At 42.5% G+C, this 23,586-nt stretch overlaps 2 protein-coding genes across 2 annotated transcripts in view; both read right to left on the reverse strand.

Annotated features, from left to right (window-relative positions):
• emp3a (epithelial membrane protein 3a) overlaps nt 1-22,145 on the reverse strand; it is a 51,152-nt gene extending 29,007 nt beyond the window's left edge. Inside the window, exon 1 of the mRNA XM_039796690.1 lies at nt 22,039-22,145. The gene's annotated coding sequence lies outside the window, so the exon portion shown is untranslated. The remainder of the gene's footprint in view (nt 1-22,038) is intronic.
• LOC120556876 (alpha-1,3-galactosyltransferase 2-like) lies at nt 506-22,160 on the reverse strand. Its single transcript, XM_039796689.1, has 6 exons — nt 22,039-22,160; nt 10,677-10,776; nt 10,455-10,544; nt 10,249-10,344; nt 2,486-2,623; nt 506-1,735 (listed from the first exon to the last, which is right to left on the reverse strand). The coding sequence occupies exons 2-6, from the start codon at nt 10,679-10,681 to the stop codon at nt 1,051-1,053; spliced, it is 1,014 nt and encodes a 337-aa protein (XP_039652623.1). The 5' UTR covers nt 10,682-10,776; nt 22,039-22,160; the 3' UTR covers nt 506-1,050.
• Between the last annotated feature and the right edge of the window lie 1,426 nt (nt 22,161-23,586).

Here is a 23,586-nt window from a genome sequence, read left to right on the forward strand (position 1 = left end):
CCTTTGTTCAGTTCTTCCCTACACACTGCACTGTTCCCTTTGAACTGCACATTTTTGCTCCCTACAGTTTGGGATCTTACTTAACATGACTGGATACTCTGTGCAGTCCACTTCGCAGGGAACTACCAGGCGATTGGAACACCCCCCCAGATTAGGGTCTTATAAGTACTCAAACATATACAACAATACTACTCCATAACTTTAATATTTTAGAGAAGCAATGTGGCCTTATTACCATATATTCAATAAACCGCACCAGAAACACAGACCAAACTAAATCATCTTGATTACCGTTGCTTTACCTTAGTCTCTAAAGTGCAGCCAGGGCAACTTGTTGGAAAAAGCTAAATAACTTTCAGGAATGGCTTTTGGTGGTCAGACCACCTGGCTGCAACAGGGCTGCAGAGAGGTCAAACTATTTCATTAGGCTTTAACGTGTATGTACTATTAAATGAAATGCATTTTTCCTTTAAAAAAATAAAAATAAACAAACACTTGGGCAAGGTGCTTTGTGATATTATATTTCTCTTTGAAAGATTCTTACATTCTTAATTTTGACACCAACACTAGATACAGATAACAAAGAACAGCAAATTGCTTTCCTGAATAGGAAAGCGGGACGGGCTTATGATTTATCTGCAATTCATAGGCAAAACAACCTGTTAAAATGAATGATTTATTCCACTGCAACTTTAGGGTCAATTCAAGAATTATCCATCAAAAAAGTAGGAATTGGGAAACAAACTGACACTAAATGTGCACGCACGCACGCACGCACGCACGCACGCACGCACGCACACACGCACACACGCACACACGCACACACGCACACACGCACACACACACACACACACACACACACACACACACACACACACACACACACACACACACCAAAAGGATAGCCACACTTGTAGGTATGCAAATAAATCCCCTGAGAGAACAAAGAGCCAGGGAGCATGGGAACCTGAGAGCATAATGTTTGTCAGATAGTTTTGAATGTCATTTATTAAATATAGGAGGTGATTTTGCAATTAAGTCTAAAACACACTAAGGTGTGCGAAGTGTATCGTAATGTTTTGGTGCCCACAGTAGTCGTGTGACTCGTATGTCACTCCTGTAGCCGATACTGGTGTCCCAGCAGTACTCCGGTGAGAGCACCTTGCTTGGTTTGTGAAGCCACAGGTACTTGTTGAGATGGCTTTCATCGTGCCACAGAGCCTCCACATTATTCTGTTTATCCTCCAGGATGCTCTGATAGCAGGCCTCAGTCAACGCTTTTACACTCTTCCATGAGCCTCCAAAGATGGCAGCGTGGTAGTAGAAATCCCCAGTTTGCATGTATGCCTTGGACTTTGGGTTTCGATCGTAGGTAAACAACTTCTGTGGAAGGTGGTAGTAGTGGGCGTGGAGCAGAGCCACAGAATCTCCCAGAGCCTCCGAGCCAAATCTCCCAGTGAATACCTGATCCACGTCGAAGCAGAAGACGTGCGTGCAGTGGTGGCGAATATCCGACTCTATGACATCGGATATGGTCTTCATTCGCATCATAGAGATATCCTGCCACCTGGAGCTCTTCTCTACTTTGATAACCTTAATGCTTCGCTGAGGACGAAGCTTGATGTCTGGCACCTTTTCTGGCACGTCCGTAAACACATAATACGTTACGGGCAAACCCAACATAAAGTGATGCTCTGATGAGTTCAGGAAGTTCTTAAGGTAAGCATCCAGGTACCTTTGGTGGACGTGGAAACAAGAATAATGTCATGTTTTATTTTTTACTTCTTAATATGTGAGTAATATGAGCAGACTTTAATTCCTGAGGAAAGGAAAGTCGTTTAATCAGTCCCTCCAGAAAAACGCGATTATGTGATCGCATAATTCAATGCATAATCAGCCAAAGTCCACATATTTATGCGGGGGCTGCATTTTTTCAAATACAATGCACTTTTGCATAAATTGCCGATTTCCGCACAAAATATGCGTGGTTTGCATGATTTCATAATCCCCGCATTTTCGTTGCAAAAAAGTCGTATAAAGATGTATTAAGAGAAGAGCAGCCATTTTCCCGTTGCCATGGGAACGTTATGAAGTGACGTAATTACGCGACGTAAACATCATCGAAAAGCAGGGTGTTGGGGAATCACTTTTTTTTCTCTTTTTCATCAAACTGCAGTTTTTGCAAGTTTCCACAATTTTTGCAAGTTCCCGCAATTTCATCGCATAAAATTGCATAAATATCCCGCATATTCCATCGCATTTTTTAAGAAAACGTGCCGCATAATCAAGGATTTTTGCCCGCAACAATCACAAAAAAAACACTGCATGTTTCTGGAAGGACTGTTTGTTATCTATCTATCTATCTATCTATCTATCTAGAAATCTAGAAATCTAGAAATCTAGAAATGGCAGACCAGGATGTTTTTTTAGGTCTGACAGTCTTTTTCAAACATGTATTGTTGTATGTATTGATGTGAACACAAACCTGCCCACGGCAAACACTGTAAGAGCCACATAGGATTCTTCAATCTTGTGCATCTGATCGTAAAGGTCAGGGTTAAACATCCCTTCCCAGATGATGGGAGCTTTCCAAGATGTACACGTTTGCACATCAGGTCTGGACCTGAAATACAAAACGACTGAAAATTTAAAACCAACATATTAAAATGTCCTCTTTGGAGGACTCAAAAAAAAATTAAAATGAATACACACATTTCTCTAGACTGAATTCGCTCATTCAAAACACTTCTTTACCGACAAGCGATTCAGCACGACAGTTTCTGTAACATCAGATTCAAAATGCACTAATGCAGCCACACACGTCATGCTGCTGGTGTGAAGAGCTCAGTGTTGAGAAATGTCTGTGACCACAAACATCAGTATGTTTTATTTACCTAAGAGAATCTTACATCTTTATTAAAAGGTGCTCCATGCGACGTGTTTTTTAGGCTACAACATTTTTCGTCCCATACAGCAAACCTCTCACTATCCGTGAGCTGCCTGTCCCCTGAACACACTGTTAAAAAAAATAAAAAACGCGGTCTCTGAAGACAGCTCAGGCTCCACAAACTGCAACAAAAACAAACTGCGCCAACCTGCACAACGAACCATAACAAACAGTGTTCCAGCCAATAACCGTCAAGAAGGAGCTGGTTGAGCCATCACTGCAGCAGTGTTAGCACATAGGCTACTTCCACAATGCGTATTCATGACTCTACCAACTCCTTCTTGTCGGTTATTGTTCGTTATGGTTTGTGGGGCAGGTTGGCGCAGTTTGTTTTTGTTGCCGTTTTTTTACAGTGTCTTCAGGGGACAGGCAGACAGTGGATAGTGAGGAGATGTTTGTTGTATGTGACAAAAAATATTGTCACATCACTTAGAGCACCTACTAATACAGTACATGGGTTGGAAGTTTTCCTTGCCCCCACTGCAATAAGTGAAATTGCTCATGGGGGATTTGTTGGGTCTCCGTAAATTATAGAGTGTGGTCTAGACCTACTCTATCTGTAGTGTCATGAGATAATGTCTGTTATGATTTGACCGTATAAATAAAATTGAAATTGATTAAATTGTGCCACCTGTTACAAGAATTCTGCAACATGTGTCAGTATGCTTTTTTTTTTTTTCCTCAACTAAATTGTAGCTATGCAATACCAAACAATTTAACTGATTGGATTATTCTTTTTCCTTGTTCTCCATTTAAAATGTGCTTGTGAGTGAAATCATCTATAATCTTCGGTTGAAGTATAGTAAAAAGTGTATATTCTCGGCCTTCTATGCAAAGACAACTGTGTTTTAAAGTTAATGTTTATTTGAGTACTGTTGACTCAGTCGTTAGCATATAAAACGTGCAAAATGGTCTGTAAATACAGTTTGCATGGTGGTTGACTTTGAGTGAGAAAACAATATATATAATTGTCAAAGTTTAGTCCACATTGCCTGCTGTTGTGCTGACTGTGTGAAGAGGTGAGAGTGAACTTTTTTGTCCAGTAAAATTAAACTTTCCTCTGTAAAGAAATAAATAATAATCTACTATGGCAACATAAGTGTTATTGTGGCCACCCAGCGCTCAGCACCATGCTGAATATCATTGCTTTATCAACCCAGCCAAAATAAGATTAACCGGCCACTAACACTAACAGATAAAGGGTGTGCTTTTCGATGGCATTGCTATTGTATGTTTGTAGGAAGTGTTCAAGCTTTATACATTTCAGTTTGTAAAACTAAGCATCAGTTTTACTAGACCATTTTACCTGTAATTATTACTGATATTTAACAGATTGGTTTCTTCTTTTTCCTTTTTCTCCATTTAAAATTTGCTTGAGAGTTAAAACATTTATAATCTTTGGCTAAAGTAAGATAAGGAAGTATATTCTCCGGTTGTCTACTTTACTTGTCAGAGCACTGTGACCAAGCACATTTCACTCTATGGCTAGTAATATGCTGTAATAATTACAGTCCGGTGACTGTGGAGGCCAGGTCATCTGGCGCAGCACTCCATCACTCTCCTTCTTGGTCAAATAGCCCTTACACATCCTGGAGGTGTGTTTGGGGTCATTGTCCTGTTGAAAAATAAATGATGGTCCAACTAAATGCAAACCAGATGGGATGGCATGTCGCTGCAGGATGCTGTGGTAGCCATGCTGGTTCAGTATGCTTTCAATTTAGAATAAATTCCCAACAGTGTCACCAGCAAAGCACCCCCACACCATCACACCTCCTCCTCCATGCTTAACGGTGGGAACCAGGCATGTAGAATCCATCCGTTCACCTTTTCTGTGTTGCACAAAGACAAGGCAGTTGGAACTAAAGATCTCAAATTTGGACTCATCAGACCAAAGCACAGATTTCCACTGGTCTAATGTCCATTCCTTGTGTTTCTTGGCCCAAATAAATCTCTTCTGCTTGTTGTCTCTCCGTAGCAGTGGTTTCCTAGCAACTACTTGACCATGAAGGCCTGATTCGCGCAGTCTCCTCTTGACAGTTGTTCTAGAGATGTGTCTGCTGCTAGAACTCTGTGTGGCATTCATCTGGTCTCTAGTCTGAGCTGCTGTTAACTTGCGATTTCTGAGGCTGGTGACTCGGATGAACTTATCCTCAGCAGCAGAGGTGACTCTTGGTCTTCCTTTCCTGGGGCGGTCCTCATGTGAGCCAGTTTCGTTGTAGCGCTTGATGGTTTTTGTGACTGCACTTGGGGACACATTCAAAGTTTTCGCAATTTTCCGGACTGACTGACCTTCATTTATTAAAGTAATGATGGCCACTTGTTTCTCTTTAATTAGCTGATTGGTTCTTGCCATAATATGAATTCTAACAGTTGTCCAATAGGGCTGTCGGCTGTGTATCAACCTGACTTCTGCACAACACAACTGATGGTCCCAACCCCATTAATAAGGGAAAAAATTCCACTAATTAACCCTGACAAGGCACACCTGTGAAGTGAAAACCATTTCAGGTGACTACCTCATGAAGCTCATTGAGAGAACACCAAGGGTTTGCAGCGCTATCAAAAAAGCAAAGGGTGGCTACTTTGAGGAATCTAAAATATAAGACATGTTTTCAGTTATTTTACACTTTTTGGTTAAGTACATAATTCCATATGTGTTCATTCATAGTTTTGATGGATTCAATGAGAATCTACAATGTAAACAGTCATGAAAATAAAGAAAATGCATTGAATGAGAAGGTGTGTCCAAACTTTTGGCCTGTACTGTATATAATACCATATTTGTAACTATATATTGTTTTTCAAATTATGAAGGGTAACCTGATTTCTTTCAGTACACTGCATCAACTACATCAGCCTTATGTTAATATAAATTAAATTAGTTAGAATAACACTGGCAACACTTTACGGTAAGGGTACATGAATTATCATGAATTCATGCATGAATTAATTGATGTAATTATGTAATTAATGATTTATGTGTTACTGCATTTCTTAATACCTCTCCGGGAACCATCACCTTATCGTGGTGGAGAGGTTTGTGTGTCTCTATGACCCTGAGGGCTGTGTTGTCTGGAGCTTTGTGCTCCTGGTAGGGTCTCCCAAGGCAAAGTGGTCTCAGGTGAGGGGCAAGACAAAGAATGGTTCAAAAAACCTATGATACAATGAGGTAGCGATGGAGTGACCCTGCCCGGAGGAAGCCCGGGGCCCCCGTCTGGAGCCAGGCCCAGACGGAGGGCTCGTCAGCGAGCGTCTGGTGGCCGGGTTTGCCACGGAGCCCGGTCGGGCACAGCCCGAAAAGCTACGGTGGCACCACATCTCTCCAGCCCATGGGCCCACCACCTGTGGGAGGAACCGCTGGGGTCGTGCGCTGCCAAATGGGTGGCAGTGAAGGTCAGGGGCCTCGACGGACCAGACCCGGGCGGCAGACGCTGGCTCTGGGGACGTGGAACGTCACCTCTCTGTGGGGGAAGGAGCCGGAACTGGTGGTGCGGGGAGGAGCGCTACCGGTTAGATCTGGTGGCGCTTACCTCTATGCACAGTCTCGGTTCTGGAACCATATTCCTGGATAGGGGTTGGACTCTTTTCTTCTCCGGAGTTGCCCAGGTGTGGGGGCGCGGGTGGGTGGGGATACTCACAAGCCCCGGCTGGGCGCCGTTATGTTGGAGTTTACCCCGGTGGACGAGAGGGTCGCCTCCCTACGCCTGCAGGTTGTGGGGGGGAAAACTCTGACTGTTGTTTGTGCATATGCACCAAACAGGAGTTCGGAGTATTCGGCCTTCTTGGAGACCTTGACTGGAGTCTTGCATGGGGCTCCAGTGGGGGACTCCATTGTTCTGCTGGGGGACTTCAACGTGCACGTGGGCAATGATGGAGACACATGGAGAGGCGTGATTGGGAGGAACGGCCTCCCTGATCTAAACCAGAGTGGTTGTTTGTTGTTGGACTTCTGTGCTAGTCATGGATTGTCTATAACAAACACCATGTTCGAACATAGGGATGCTCATAAGTGTACTTGGTACCAGAGCACCCCGGGCCAAAGGTCAATGATTGATTTTATAATCGTTTCATCTGATCTGAGGCCGGCGTATGTTTTGGACACTTCGGGTGAAGAGAGGGGCGGAGCTGTCAACTGATCACCATCTGGTGGTGAGTTGGGTCAGGGGTGGGGAAGACTCTGGACAGACCTGGTAAGCCCAAACGGGTAGTGCGGGTAAATTGGGAAGCGTCTGGGAGGCGGCCCTGTCCGACAGACTTTCAACTCACACCCGGCGGAGCTTTCGTGCATCCCTGTGGAAGCTGGGGGCATTGAACCCGAGTGGACAATGTTCAAAGTTTCCATTGCTGAAGCTGCGGCGAGGAGCTGTGGTCTTAGGGTCTTAGGTGCCTCAAGGGGCGGTAACCCACCGAACACCGTGGTGGACACCGGTGGTCGGGGAAGCCGTCCGACTGAAGAAGGAGTCTTTCCGGGATATGTTATCCCAGAGGAGGCCCGGAGGCAGTTGCAGGGTACCGGCGAAGGCCCGAAGGGCTGCAGCCTCTGCCATGAAAGAGGCAAAGCAGCGGGTGTGGGAGAAGTTTGGAGAAGACATGGAGAAGGACTTTCGGTCGGCACCAAAGTGCTTCTGGGAAACTGTTCGCCACCTCAGGAGGGGGAAGCGGGGAACCATCCAAGCTTTGTACAGTAAGGATGGGACACTGTTGACCTCAACTGAGGAGGTAATAGGGCGGTGGAAGGAGCACTTTGAGGAACTCCTGAATCCGACTAATACGCCCTCTATGTTAGAGGCAGAGCTGGAGGATGATGGGGGATCATTGTCAATTTCCCAGGCGGAAGTCACTGATGTAGTCAAACAACTCCACAGTGGCAAAGCCCCTGGGATTGATGAGATCCGTCCAGAAATGCTCAAGGCTATGGGTGTGGAGGGGCTGTCCTGGTTGACACACCTCTTCAACAGTGCGTGGAAGTCTGGGACAGTGCCAAAGGAGTGGCAGACCGGGGTGGTGGTTCCCCTTTTTAAAAAGGGGGACCAGAGGGTGTGTGCCAATTACAGGGGTATCACACTTCTCAGCCTCCCTGGTAAAGTCTACTCCAAGGTGCTGGAAAGGAGGGTTCGGTCGATAGTCGAACCTCAGGTTGAAGAGGAACAATGCGGATTCCGTCCTGGTCGTGGAACAACGGACCAGATCTTCACTCTCGCAAGGATCCTGGAGGGAGCCTGGGAATATGCCCAACCGGTCTACATGTGTTTTCTCTGGAAAAGGCTTATGACCGGGTCCCCCGGGAGATACTGTGGGAGGTGCTGCGGGAATATGGGGTGAGGGGGTCTCTTCTCAGGGCCATCCAATCTCTGTACGACCAAAGTGAGAGCTGTGTCCGGGTTCTTGGCAGTAAGTCGGACTCGTTTCAGGTGAGGGTTGGCCTCCGCCAGGTCACCAATCCTGTTTGTAATATTTATGGACAGGATATCAAGGCGTAGTCGGGGTGGGGAGGGGTTGCAGTTGGGTGGGCTGGGGATCTCATCGCTGCTCTTTGCAAATGATGTGGTCCTGATGGCATCATCGGCCTGCGACCTTCAGCACTCACTGGATCGGTTCGCAGCCGAGTGTGAAGCGGTTGGGATGAGGATCAGCACCTCTAAATCTGAGGCCATGGTTCTCAGCAGGAAACCGATGGAGTGCCTACTCCAGGTAGGGAATGAGTCCTTACCCCAAGTGAAGCGGGTGCGGTATTACATTCAATTTATCGCACTGTTGTGACGAAAAGAGAGCTGAGCCAGAAGGCAAAGCTCTCGGTCTACCGGTCAGTTTTCGTTCCTACCCTCACCTATGGTCATGAAGGCTGGATCATGACCGAAAGAACGAGATCCAGGGTACAAGCGGCCGAAATGGGTTTCCTCAGGAGGGTGGCTGGCGTCTCCCTTAGAGATAGGGTGAGAAGCTCAGTCATCCGTGAGGAGCTCGAAGCGCGCTGCTCCTTCGTTCGAAAGGAGCCAGTTGAGGTGGTTCAGGCATCTGGTAAGGATGCCCCTGGCGCCTCCCTAGGGAGGTGTTCCAGGCACGTCCAGCTGGGAGGAGGCCTCGGGGAAGACCAAGGACTAGGTGGAGGGATTATATCTCCAACCTGGCCTGGGAACGCCTCGGGATCCCCCAGTCGGAGCTGGTTAATGTTGCTCGGGAAAGGGAAGTTTGGGGTCCCCTGCTGGAGCTGCTCCCCCCGCGACCCGACACCGGATAAGCGGACGAAGATGGATGGATGGATGAATTTCTTAATATCCCATGAATCATCATGAATTGACGTGTTCATAGTGACCTCATATATGAACAACACAACTAAAGCATTAGGTACGTGGGCATATCATTATGAATTATTAAGCATGATTATTTATTTTTCTGCAAAAAAAGTGGTCATCACAGCGCAAATTCTGATTTGAACACAACTTGTGCATAATGATGTGCCCACCTTACCTAATGCTTAGTTGATGTGTTCATGCATGAGGTCATGAATGAGGCTATGAACTCATGTCAATTCCTGATGATTCATAAGATATAAAGGAATGAAGTAATGCACAAATCATGAATTAATTCATGCATGAATCCATAATTCATGTACCCTTACTGTAAAGTGTTACCATAACTTTAGTTCAAGTCTATGGCAGCAGTTCCAAATAATTGGTTTAGTGCCATGCAGTGAAAAATACCTTTTCACAAAATTTTTCACAAGTTCAGTGGTGCATTTTCCAAAAGAATGCTTTAATTCTGAAAAATAAAGTTGGTCCCACACGAAACTCACTCAATGTCTTTTAATATTATTTCTTAGATATGTAGGCTACATACCAAGAAAATCCATGAATATTAACTGAGAAAGCCCATTATGTTGTGAGCAGTTGGCCTATGTGTGCTGACCTGGGCTGGCACACGTTATAAAGCGCGTGCGTTCACGAGTACTACGGTCACACGCAAAGTGTCCCGGTTTTAGTTCCGGGAAATTGGGTCACCCTAACACCCAAGGTGACATCAACTTGCTTGTTATTCCTAAATGACACTTAAAACCCTAAAAATATTCAGTTTACTATAGAAAAACAAAATCTGTGAAACGCAGAGGTAGAAAAGGGGAAATACCAGAGACCAACAGGTTAATTTGTTGCTTATGACTGATGTGATTAAATGGCTTCTCAACACGTCGAACGATTCCTTGGATATATAAAAAACGGGAAATCTTGGTTCTCGTGCTTTGAAAACAAACAGCATCATGACTGTATGTGCACTGCAGCCAAAACTTTAGGTAGTAATGGTCTTACCAAAGGTCGAGGCTGGCGTCCACACTGTTATCCAGAGACAGCATCTTTGCACTTTCCAAAGAGCATTTGTCCATAGGAAGGTAGCCTATTAAAAGTCTGATATCAAAAACAGAAATTACAGCCAAATTTTAATAATGTGAAGTTTGGATTTGGGCTTATGAATTGATCTAGTATGTGGTGTCTCTTATATTTAAATACAGACTCACCTCAAAGACGGAGATAAAAAGTAGAAAGCACAGAGCGTAATAGGGATACAAAGCACACATTTCAAAACACTCTTTGTCTTCTGAACATATCTGCAGGAGAAAAAAAAAGCCATAGACCGTCAGATTAAACAGTAAACGCTTAATCTTATTTCAGGAAATGCAAAACTGTGTAACACAATAGCCTAAACAAAAAAGTTGTTATTTTAAAAAGATGTTAGATACCCCATTGTTGAAAAACGCTGGTGTCCAAGCTCAGCAGACCATGAACTCTCTTGTGGAAGAAAGTGAAAGTGGCTGTAGGTTCGTAGAAAATATTGCTACTCTGAGAAAAGAGAAGGAGGGGTTACTTTTCAGAATGATTCTACGCACAAGCTTGTTGGTTCAAATCTGCCCACCTAAGTAGCCTACATTTTTAGATATTGGAGGTGATATACCAGAGTTTTGGTATTGATTCCTTTTTTTGTTACCTTAAAGATAAGATTTTTTTTTTACAATATAAAACTCAAACTTCTTGAATGTTAAATGTTTTAATATAGTGGAGCAGATAAGTGCCATTTTTTAGGGAAATCGTTCACTTGTGGATACAAGCACCAAAATTGGCACAATTACTCAGTGGATAGTGCTCTTTCAAAAAAGTACATTAGCCATCGCAAAAAAACATCATGTCAGCCGCGGCGGCCATTTTACTTTCCGCCATAGCCAAATTATGTATTTTGCATGATATCTCCTGAACAAAACATTCAACTGCATAAAGGATGATGTCTAGCCCTATGTTTTGATGGTCAACGATTACAATGATACCACACACAACATAAATGAAGGCTTCTAGACAGCTGTGGCGGCCATTTTGGATTCCGCCATAACCAAATTATGTATTTTCCAACATATCTCTTGAACCAAACATGATAAATCACGAGAGGTGATATTTACCCTTATGTTTTGATGGTCAAGAATTACAATGAGCCTATATTCAACATCATAAACTATTTATATCATTAGTTAACTCTAATGGTGAGATCTAATGATGTGGATGTAAATCATAAAATTATGAAATTTTAAGGAATTTCAGGTGACTTTGTGGGATATTTGAAAAAAGAGTAATGTTTTCCAAGTTAAAGTGTTTTAAAAGCATGTAGCCTACCTTCTAAATGTAAAATAATGTAATTCAATTCACAAGGGTGCAGAGTGTGACCTGCTAGCTGCATGCTATCCACAACAATCCACGGTCTTCTTTCTTGCTTGTTTTCTGCGAACATCCGCTACACCCGCCAGAACCTTTTGGACATTGGTGAACAGCACCAGATATCTATTTTGAGTGTCTTTCATTATATGCACAACATCCCAGACGACATAGCGACTGCTGGTTATGCTAAGGCTAAGAAAACAACCACACAAGCCACCTCTACTGAGCCTGTATCTCTCCAATGCCAGATCCCTGGTACATAAAATGGACGACTTGCGATTACAACTGGCTAACCTGGCTTCACCTGGGGATACCCGATGCTAGCATGCAGCTAGCAGGTCGCACTCTGCTTCACCTGGGCAGGACTGAGGACTTCAGTACGTGCATGAGAACTGGTGTAATAATGGGACAATTATAGATAAACACTGTTCCCCTGACCTTGAGTATATGTCTGCCTTTTTTTCTACCGAGAGAGCTAACAGTAGTGATCGTCACGGCTGTGTATATTCTACCCGACGCCAATGTAAACATGGCCAATGCTGTCATAAAGGGAAGTGGGGGTGCAATAGGTCTGACTGAAGATCCATCAGCCCTAGGAAGGTGGATGGTATCTGGTCCTAAAATCAGCTGCTTGGTTTTGCAGTATGATGCAGCATCTGGTAGTGATGGTCAAATGAAGCTTCGCGAACCAGTGTCTTTACTTTCTGAGCTCACTAGATGGCGCTCTCTGTTCAAAGAAAAAGGTTAAATGAATGGCAATTCAATGGGTTTTCAAACCCTTTGTTGAACAGAGAGCGCCATCTAGTGAGTTCAGAAAGTAAAGACACTGGTTCGCGAAGCTTCATTTGACCATCACTACCAGATGCTGCATCATACTGCAAAACCAAGCAGCTGATTTTAGGACCAGATACCAAAGAAGCCAAAGAAGGCACAGAACAAACCAGCCACCATGAGCAGACCAAACGAGCTCAAGTGTTGTTTCTTGATAAAATCAACAAGCAACTGTGTCATGAAAGATATGGGCAATCCTTTCAAGGAAGAGAGCCAGGATCTGTTTTCACTAGACACAAAGGATATTTCAAACCCAAGTGCAGTTGCATTGATTCATACGCACTATGAGAGATGCAAAACCCGGTTCCAACAGTTCATAAAAAGGACTTGAATAAGAAGAACCCAAACTTTATGAGCCAATCAACAAGAACTGCATGAACTTCTTCCATTAGAAACGAGTCTCTGTCAGTTCTTTGAAGAAAAAGGTGCTGAAGGAGGACGTCTTTCTCAACGGTCAAGCGGGGATTGCGTTCATAATGTTGCTTCGCTGCATACTTGAAGTGACATGTCTTTAACATTCGCACGGCCGAGTAACCAAGTAATGTTAGAGCGACGGGTAACAACAGTGGCTAAATTATGTCTGATTTTTCAGAAACAAAAAACTTGGAAACAACAGACGGCTCCTCTCTTGAGCACACGTTGTTCTGGCGTAGCTCCGTTCTTTCTTCATCCCCTAACTTTCTTCTTGGTTCTTGAATGTGTAGTAGCAACCGGAGCCTCTCCCAGCTTAATGGACTATTATACTACCTAGCTAGCTAGCAGCTATAATGTTACCCAGCATGCTTTTCGGTGGTGTAAATTTGTAAATGTAAAATTATTAGTGTTAGAAATAGTTTAAGTCACAAATAGTTGTGTGTTATGGTGTTTTATCCTGTTAAAGAGAGTTAGTTGTGGGTTGATAATTGTGTTATAAAGTTACTACCATGAGTGAGTTAACAGGGGTCCCGTTCTCAATTCACTCGCAAATTACTTTGACTGTAGCGCTCTCTGCGGCAATGCATCGGTATTACGGTATATGAAAAATCATATGGGAAATTAATACCAGTATACGGTACAAATTGGTATACCGCCCAACACTAATGACAGCGACCTGAAGATTTTAGAAAAGTTTGTGTTCATGATGTATGACAGATCCAGCGAAGCAGGAGGAGTAGATGAAGCCAGGTTGGACTTGTTTGCCAGAAAGCAAAGGCCATATGAAGCCATTCCTCCTACTCAAGCAGCATTGCTGCAGCATGTAAAGTATTCAGCCTACCAGGCAGGCTGCATCTGGAGTCGAGCAACTGTATGCCAGCCAGAAATACGGAGTCCTTCTGAGTGGGGATGGACCAAGAAAGGTGATCTATGGCAGATCTTCTGGACAGAGCTATCACCAATTGTAGAGAGCTGTCAGCAACTGACCAAATGTGGATGCAAAGCAGAATGCCGTGGAAGCAGTGGCGGATCTAGAAAATTTTACATGGGGGGGCAAAGGGGTAGCAAGAGATCTTGGTAGGGTGGCAGGGGAAGACGGTACATGGAAACCCTCATACATAAACTGATATGCCCTACTACGCCCCGCAACGCCCTGCTATGCCCTAAACTGCTACAACTATTATTTCTATTCATAGTTCCATTATCTTTTTTGTTACTATAATTACCATTATTATGAATCATAATTCTCTATATCTGTATCCATCTGTATGTAACCAGCGACCACCAAGACCCTGGATATGTCTGATGTTTCTGTTGCACCAAATGCTTGCTCTTGGGAGAATTGTTGGGTCATTGTAACTTAAAGAGTGTGGTCTAGACCTACTCTATCTGTAAAGTGTCTTGAGAAGAGTGAACTGTTGTTGTATATGTAAATATTTACATATCTAACCCTATAACATATACAACAGAATGGAAATAGCCAAAAACTGAAAACACATCATGTCACAGGACATGTTATGTTACTGTACTGCAATTTATATGTAAGGAGAATATAAACCAACCATATGGTCCAGGGGTTACTGCAGCCTCCTCTTCCTCTCTGTCATCTTCATCCTCCTGATCACTCTCTGCCTCTGTCCCTCTCTCTGAACCTGCAGCCTCCTCTTCATCCCTCACTGTCAATTCTTCCTTTCCCTCTTCTCTTTCACTCATTTCTGCATCTCCTTCTGTGGTCTTCTCCTGCTCTGACCTGCCTGGTCTCTCCAGTTTACTGTCTTCTCCTTCTTCATTTCCCTCCTCCTCTTCCTCCTGTGCACTACTCAGGATTTTCTTGGCTGGCAATATCCCCACTTTTAGGCTTCAGCTAATATCTCCAGCTACTCTGGCCTGCAAAAGTCAAGATGTGAAAAGCTCTTGTTATTATTGTATTACATTACACTGTATGGCCCTGTAGCTAATAAGTATAGCCTAAAAAACATAACATCAGACGAGATTTATTACATGCACACATCAGTTATGTTTAGACTAGCCTTCTTAATCCCGTTGTATTTGTTGTTTCCCAGTTTGACAGTAAAGTATGTTGCCTGGTTTAATTTGTGCAGCCGTATTGCCGTGATATGTGAGAGGAAGTGGATTTTATAGTAGCCTACTCCTTAACTAATCATATACAAATGATCGGTCTCAGCAAGCACTGTGTAGTGTGTTGTAACGCAACGCGCACCAAACACGGCGACCCTCTGTAAACGTTATGAATTCAAACATGCCAATTTGTAATATTCTGTATTATGCTCTTCTTGTCTTTACTGAAATCAAACTAATCAAACAGCAGAATGCGCACACAACCACCGAGGGAGCAATTTGACTTTTGGCTAACAGACGCGCTGTTGTTGATACTGACTCGCCTTTAGCAGACATTATAATTATTACAAATTTAACTTTAGATGAAACGTGTGTTTTAACTTCACCTGGGAAACAGACTTCACTTTGAGAGGCTCGGGGAGGGGGGGCAGCTCAGTCGCTCCAGTCTTTGCCGGGATGCAGGGCCACCACACCGCAGCAGACTCGCTGTGTGCGAGCCTGAATGTGCGAACGCTGCTCTGCACGTTTGATGCAGGGACGTAGCTAAGTATTTGAGGGGCAGGGGGCTAAGATTACATCTACAGTTATTATTTATTATGAATTAATATAAATTAATTGTTTGTTTAAATGTTTTAAGAAGCCTGTGCACATAGTGGCAGTTTGTTTGAAGTTTTTTGAATGCCAAAGTTAGGGGGGCAGCTGGGGGGGCAAGGCCCTACAGTGGGGGGGCAGCTGCCCCCCCTTGCCCCCCTGTAGATCCGCCCCTGGAGTGGACAAATGTAACTCTTTTCTCCCACTTTTTCAATCCATCCAAAATCAACACCATTCATAGGCGCCGATACCGTGCAATTAAACATTGCAGTTGGTGCTAAGTGGAGAGTCTGTCATAGTGTGATTGGTTATGTTGGTGTCATTTAGGGCTTTGACTCCGAACTTCGTTATTCGAATATATTCGAATATTAATATTAATATACAAACGAACTTCGAATATGATTTTTGGGCAAAAGTCAAAGCCCTAGTGTCATTGATTCCCACAAAGCTGCTTGTCGTTACGTGTCAGTTAATCTTTTCATTTCCAATCCTATCTGTATTTGTGAGAAGTGGCGCTGTCCTGAGTTGAAAGCCTACTTTACGGCTAAATTATCGAGTTACTAGGCATGTGCGTTTGCATCGGACACTGCCCATTTCCTAAGGTTGTGAAATGCAAACAATGTTTTACTATTTATTTATTTTTATTTTTAAAAGGGCTTGCGCCTGTGAGCACCCACGGACGAAAAAATAAATCGGCGCCTATGACACCATTTACAACAACCTGACCACCTCCCCTGCTCCTTCAACAACCACAACTGCGTCCCCCCCTCCACCATTTCAGTCACTCTCTCATTTCTCTCTGCTGTTCCCTGTGGTCAGGGGGGCTAAGAAGTTTGTTTATTGTAGAGAATTGTTAATGGTAGTCTGCATATGCATGGAGATGAACTGTTAACCACTAGATTTGCAATGGCAGAGTACCGCAGACCGTGTGGATCAAACCTCTCGATATTCACCAATGTTTGCCCCCCCATGTAACGCTTTAGGTCCTGCATTGGCGCAGCTCCCCGTGGCGTCGGGGGCGACGCTACCAGTGGCGTCGGGGGCGACTGGCATAGGAGGCTTGGGCCCCGTCATAACTGCTTGCAGTTCTAGTTATTATTTATTTTTCAGTTAATGATTTAAATACAGATTATCCACTTGCAGAGCCCTGATTCAAATGGCAGATGACTGGCATATAGAAATAGAAAATAAGTATTTTTTAATAGCCTTAAAAAAATGCAACAATGGTGATGTATGCTGATGACTCAAAAATAGGCTATACATGGCGGAGTTCACAGCTAAGAGGTTTGAATGAGGAATTGCAATCGGCATTGGAATGGGTAACAAATAAAGTGGTTCTTAATTTAGCTACAAACCCCAATTCCACTGAAGTTGGGACGTTGTGTGAAACGTAAATAAAAACAGAATACAATGATTTGCAAATCCTTTTCAACCTATATTCAATTGCATACACTACAAAGACAAGATGTTTAATGTTCAAACTAATAAACTTAGTTGTTTTTTTTCATCAAAAAACACCTGCTTGGAACATTCCACAGGCGAACAGGTTAATTGGAAACAGAGTGTCATGTTTGGATATAAAAGTAGCATCCCCAAAATGCTCAGTCGTTCACAAGCAAGGATGGGGCGAGGATTACTACTTTGTGAACAACTGCGTAACCAAATAGTCCAACAGTTTAAGAGAATCTGGAGAAATCTCTGCACGTAAGCAGCAAGGCCGAAAACCAATATTGAATGCCCGTGACCTTCGATCCCTCAGGTGGCACTGCATTAAAAACAGACATCATTATGTAAAGGATATTACCACATGGGTTCAGGAACAAACCATTGCCAGTTAACCCAGTTCGTCGCTACATCTACAAGTGCAAGAAAGTGCAGAAACGCCGCCGGCTTCTCTGGGCCTGAGCTCATCAGAGATGGACTGACGCAAAGTGGAAAAGTGTGCTGTGGTCTGACGAGTCCATATTTCAAATAGTTTTTGGAAATCATGGACGTCATGTCCTCCGGGCCAAAGAGGAAAAGGACCATCAAGAGCGTTATCAGCACAAAGGTGTTGGTGCCCATGGCATGGGTAACTTGCACATCTGTGAAGGCACCATTAATGCTAAAAGGTACATACAGGTTTTGGAGCAACATATGCTGCCATCCAAGCAATGTCTTTTTCAGGGATATCCCTGCTTATTTCAGCAAGACAATGCCAAGCCACATTCTGCATGTTTTACAACAGTGTGGCTTCATAGTAAAAGAGTGCGTGTACTAGACTGGCCTGCCAGCAACGGAGACCCCGGACTGTTGAGCAACTGAAGTCGTACATCAAACAAGAATGGGAAAGAATTCCACCTACAAAGCTTCAACAATTAGTGTCCTCAGTTCACAAACGCTTTTTGAGTGTTGTTAAAAGGAAAGGTGATGTAACACCGTGGTAAACATGCCCCTGTCCCAGCTTTTTTGGAACGTCTTGCAGGCATCAAATTCAAAATGAGTGAATAGCAAAAAAACAATAAAGTTGATCAGTTTAAACAATACATATCTTGTCTTTGTATTGTATTCAGTTGAATATAGGTTTAAAAGGATTTGCAAAACATTGTATTCTGTTTTTATTTACGTTTTACACAACATCCCAACTTCATTGGAATTGGGGTTTGTAAAACTGAAAGCATTGTATTTGGAACAAAAAATCTGTTGTTTAATGAACCGAAATTTCATTTGTATGTTGGAGGTATGGCAGCTGAAAAAGTACAAAGCTCCAGGCTTCTTGGCGTTATAGTGGACAGTAAATTATTCTGGTCTTTCAATATATTGATATATGAATAATTTAAACTAGGTCCTATGTGTTGTATTAAGCTGAATGTTGTTAGGTCTCCATTATTATTGGGGGCCAAGCAGCGAAACTGCGAGGCGCAATTAGTGATTCTACCTTTTCTTATTATTACACAGCTTTCCTCTGCCATGGGAGTCTATGGCAGCCCATAGAACCGTACAGTAAAAAGTTGTGAAATTTGGCACATTGAATCGGGACAGTCCCGTAATTCATTTCACCAAGTTTTAGGTCTGCAGCACCCCAGGCAGTCTAGCGCCACCAATGGGTCAAAGTTGGCATTGCATCCATGCGATTAACTTTTCAAACTTTTGATTTGATTAAAAACACTAAAACGTTTTCACAGGTCACAAAATTGGTCCAATTTTCACGAAACTTGGCACAGCTGATCTTCAGACCATGCCTCACAAAAGTTATTCGATTGCGTATTGATATTCGAAAGTGTTTGCCTGTCACAGTCAATCGAAATCGACGGTGAAGCCGCCAAGCAGGAAGCAAACTCATATCTCGGCAAGTCTTTCACGAATCAACACCGATCTTAGTACATAGGTATAGACAGGGCCATATTAGGAAGAGGCGGGGGGCGCTGTAATTAGCAAAATTAAGTTTTGGCCTATAACGTTTGATGTGTTTGGAATTAAAACTTACTAGCGGTGTCGGTTAATACTGTGGGACGTAGTAATCCAAAAGTAATTCCAATTTGTGACGTCAACGTAATTGATCTGGCCGCCATATTGGATTTGCTCAAAAACACTAAAAAGTTTAACAGGTCACAAAATTTCTCAGATTTTCACAAAACTTGGCACAGATGATCTTCAGACCAAACCGCACAAAAGTTATTCCATTGCGTATTGATAATCAAGCTCATATCTCGGGGAGGCATTCACGTATCAAAACCAATTTCAATACTTGGACTCATGACCCAATTAGGAGGAGACTCAAGAAATTTGGTGACTTTTGACTAGGGCTGAACGATTAATTGCATTTGCGATAACATCGCGATATGTTAAAACGTGATTTCCTAATCGCAAAGGCTGCGATTTGGTCACGTGACTCACGAGAGCAAATCAGTCCGCACTCCGTAGTCCGCAGAGAAAGCATCAACTTGGCACGCTAACGGTACGCCGTACCTTGAGCAGATTTCTGTCATTCAAACAACTCTGAGTTGTAGTTTAAAACTTGTAAGGGTTTTATTCGGGCTCCAGTCCATACATGCAGTTAATGAATACAGGCACGCAGAACTGAAGGCTCGGTTAGCAACGATTAGCTCTGATTAGCGGTTAGCTCCATTATAAAGATATGGAGCGGAGGAGACTGCCGCGGAGAGGGGTAACAACCAGACTCTGATAAATGACGTTCGGGGAGCTGTCACAGCAGCGTGGCCACGGTGTTTCAACGGTTTTATTAGTACAGTTAGCTAATCCCACGGCAACACCTGCATGCTACTACTAACGTAACGATAGCCTCTCTGAGCTAGTGCAGCGTCGTTGACGCTATCATGCACACGGCACGCAACTTCATGAGGAAGGGAGGGGCTGGAGGCAGCTCCTCTCTGTGCGCTGTTAAAGAAAATACACAGATGTATATATTTTACTTATTTAACTGTCTAGTAAAGTTCAAAGACAGTGTTTAAAAAATGCAATCCACATGTTTACATATGTCTATGTAAATAATAATTAAATAATCTAAATACTACTAAGTGTTGTAAAGCCACATTTGTTTTTATATTTCTGCAATCTGCACTTTAGTGTGATTTATTTCTGACTTTCATATGAATGTTTCCACCAGGCTTGGTCAGTGCTCAATATACTACTGGGATTGAAGTAGTTAAATAAAAGAGGTCATTCATATAAATTCACGCATCACCTAATTTCACCATCACATACAGGCCTGGCCTCCAGGAAAGAACAGCTTGTTTAATCTATCTAATCTTGTGAAGTTCATACTATACAATGATTTATTGCTAGTTTTTGTTGACTAATACAGAAGACAAAGAGCTTAAAAAATAATCGCATATCGAATCGCAATCGCAATATTTTTGAAATAAATCGCAATTAGATTATTTTCAAAAATCGTTCAGCCCTACTTTTGACCACTATGGGGGCGCTATAATCACAGGAAGTAGGCTCATATCTCAGCAATGCTTTCACGTATCAAAACCAAACTTGGAACCCTATCCTGAGGACACACAATAAATTTGTTTTGTTATAGTGACTGTTTAATTTAATTATGCACTGCTATGTATAGATGCACAAGTTTTGGGGGCAGACTCCAGGAAGAATAGCTGTGGCTATGGCCCCAAATCAAATCTCTATCAAATTACGAAATACATTACGCAGTAATCAACATTGTATACCGGGATGTCCACCATTGACTTGTAATCATTGTATATCAAAATAAAATAGTCTATATCAAATAATGCTGTCAAACTAAATAATTCTCATCAAAATAAAGTATGAGATGGTCATTTTGTCAAGATAATACAAACAGCAATAAAAAAAATTATGTAGTCTAGACCAGGGATCTTCAACAGGGGGTCCTCAGAGTCAAGGTAGGGGGGCCTCCAAATTATTGTTCATTTTTGAAAGTTTTTTCCAAAATTAAAAAGTCTTAGCATGAATCCAACATATTATTAGCAAATATCAATCCCCACTGAGCAAATATCAATCCCCACTGGTTACTGGCCTATAGGTAAGGTAGTCACTAAGGCCATCCATATATACAGTTAATCCTAAGGATTCACTGTGCCACATGTACTGAATGTTTTACATTAAAACATGATTTATAAAACCATGCCAACAATTATTAAGCTATTTTAATAGCTTAGCATTCTATGCAAAAAGGTATAAAGGCTTTATGCAGCCCTACACATTATTGTATATGCAACTTCATTTTATACAATATATGTACTAGGGGATCCCTGTTCCGTCTCTCTTTCAGTTAAGGGGTCCTTGGTTTAAAAAACGTTGAAGACCCCTGGTATAGACTTTACACTGCAAAATGTACACTTTCAAGGTGAAATGATCATTGGCACTGCATCGGTTTACTTTTTCTGTTCTGTATCGACAACAACGTTAGTTTTTATCTAAGACAACAAACCTTATTTCAATCACTTTAAGTTGAATCATGTAAAATACAGTTAGCTGATATGCTGGACAATATGTAACATTACTGTAAATTTGAATTTACATTACTGCATGGCAGCATTTTGACAATAATTATCACATACATTGCATTTTCAGCGTTGGTGAAATAATTAGCAATGTTGCACATGAGGCAAAACTACGATTTAATGAATTCCAGATAATTTAAGAATGCGATCACATGTGTCTTTATTTAGGACTGAGCATGTGTGTGATTTGGATTTTTGTCTGTAAATTCATTATTTTGTTTGGCTCTGTTGTGATAATGAGTAAATCGAAAAATACTGTAATCAGAAGCTTCAGCGTTAGGTTCAGGTTATCGCGTATAACCTCATGATACATGTTTAACGTTAACGTTTAGTTTAACGTCTATTAGGAATATCTGGTGGAGTTATTAAAAATTATCGCATTGTTGCCTTAGACACATCTTCAAACTCAAATTAAACTGAACACGTTTGATTTTAAGTAAACCAAAGATATATTGTTTACTCAACATATTGTACACTTATTAGCCTTGTAACTTACCTGTGAGTCGCTGTCAGCCCCATACATCCATAACTCGTCCGAAAATATTCACAGGCCAATAATTAAACATGTACTTAAAGATTCGCACACTGTCCTCAGGTACAAAGGGAAGACGGAAGCGTATCTGTATAAAGATCTTCTCTGGCGTCAGTTTACAGGTAAAGCAGGTAGTGCCGGTATTTCACCCCGCCTTTTTTGAGCCACGGACAGGTTCCTTCTGTAGGCCACACCTGTAGGTCTGCAGAGGCGGACTGGCTGCTCCACAACACACGGGGCTACGACAGAAAATGTTGTTAGATTTACGTACGGAGTACGTAAACCTCTGCTTCCCAGTAAGTTTTTGTTCTTTTCCTTTCCTTTTTATGTGGAAGTTTCTCGAGTGTCCATGTTAAAACGGCACATGACAGCTCAGGATGTGCCTCTGGAAGACAATTCATTTACGCACGAGTTTTCCAAACATGAGATGCAACAAAACTGTGTCGACGCACGACTGGACAGACATAAGCACACAATTCTTCTTGACAGATTTATAAATCTGTGCGCGCCACGGCACCCACGTGCACGAGCCTGATTCCACACACACAAGTTAGATGGATGCAGACACGCCCGTTGTCATCATTAATTCAGCAAATCGAGCTGAGAAAAAGACTAACAACCTTTACCCATCATGCCTATATGTTCTGCCTGGCCATTAATCTCAGTGAATGTTTCCTTGTGTGAGTAGGTGTGGCACTGCACAGTATGATGAAAGCTTTCTAATAGCTCCATTAAGGGATCTTTTCTGATAATACTGGATCATGGCTCACATGAATGTAGAAAATGAGAATTACAATTTACAACCATCTATCTTTTTGCCTTCTCATTGTTTTGATTATCTGGCCTGCATGTAGACGGGACACAGCCAGCCTAAAGTGAACAGCCCTTGACAAGTTGGCAATTGTTGTAAAAAGATAAAACTATGCTTATGTATTATGTTTTAAATAATAAATTGTATGCTGCAGTCAGGTTATGAAAATAGGAATGGAATCTAGAATGACTAGCTTACTAAGGTAAAAACAGCTGGTTATTTCTCTCCCCCTCTCTTCCTGTCTTTGGTTAAATTGATTAGGTTAAAACCAACTATTAACATATGAAGAGGAACGTCTCTTTGAGTCTCCAACCTCCTGGTGCCAAGTCTGGGTTAGAACAAAGGAAATGCAAACTCTGTAAACTTGAATATAATCAACACTTTCATGATAATCAACCTTAGTCTGTGACCTGGAGTAAACCTAAATTAAGAGGTGTGTCCTTATCCTGAGAAATAGGAATAAATGTGGGAGCAGGAGAAGGATTCGAGGCCACAAGCCTTGGACCCAACAAGGGAACAGGTTCTGTGGTCCGCTGGTTGCAGTGTATTGTTTTGTCATGTCGCATGGCTGCAATCTGTGTCCCGACAAGGGGAAGCATGTTTGCAGTCTGCTGCTGACAGTGTTTTCATGTTTTATGTTTAATTGTGTTTTGACTGTTTTCACCGTGTTGTTTTATTAAACCATTTTGCATAACTTTTAA

Source organism: Perca fluviatilis, chromosome 4, assembly GCF_010015445.1.
Source record: "Perca fluviatilis chromosome 4, GENO_Pfluv_1.0, whole genome shotgun sequence".
Lineage (NCBI taxonomy): Eukaryota > Metazoa > Chordata > Actinopteri > Perciformes > Percidae > Perca > Perca fluviatilis.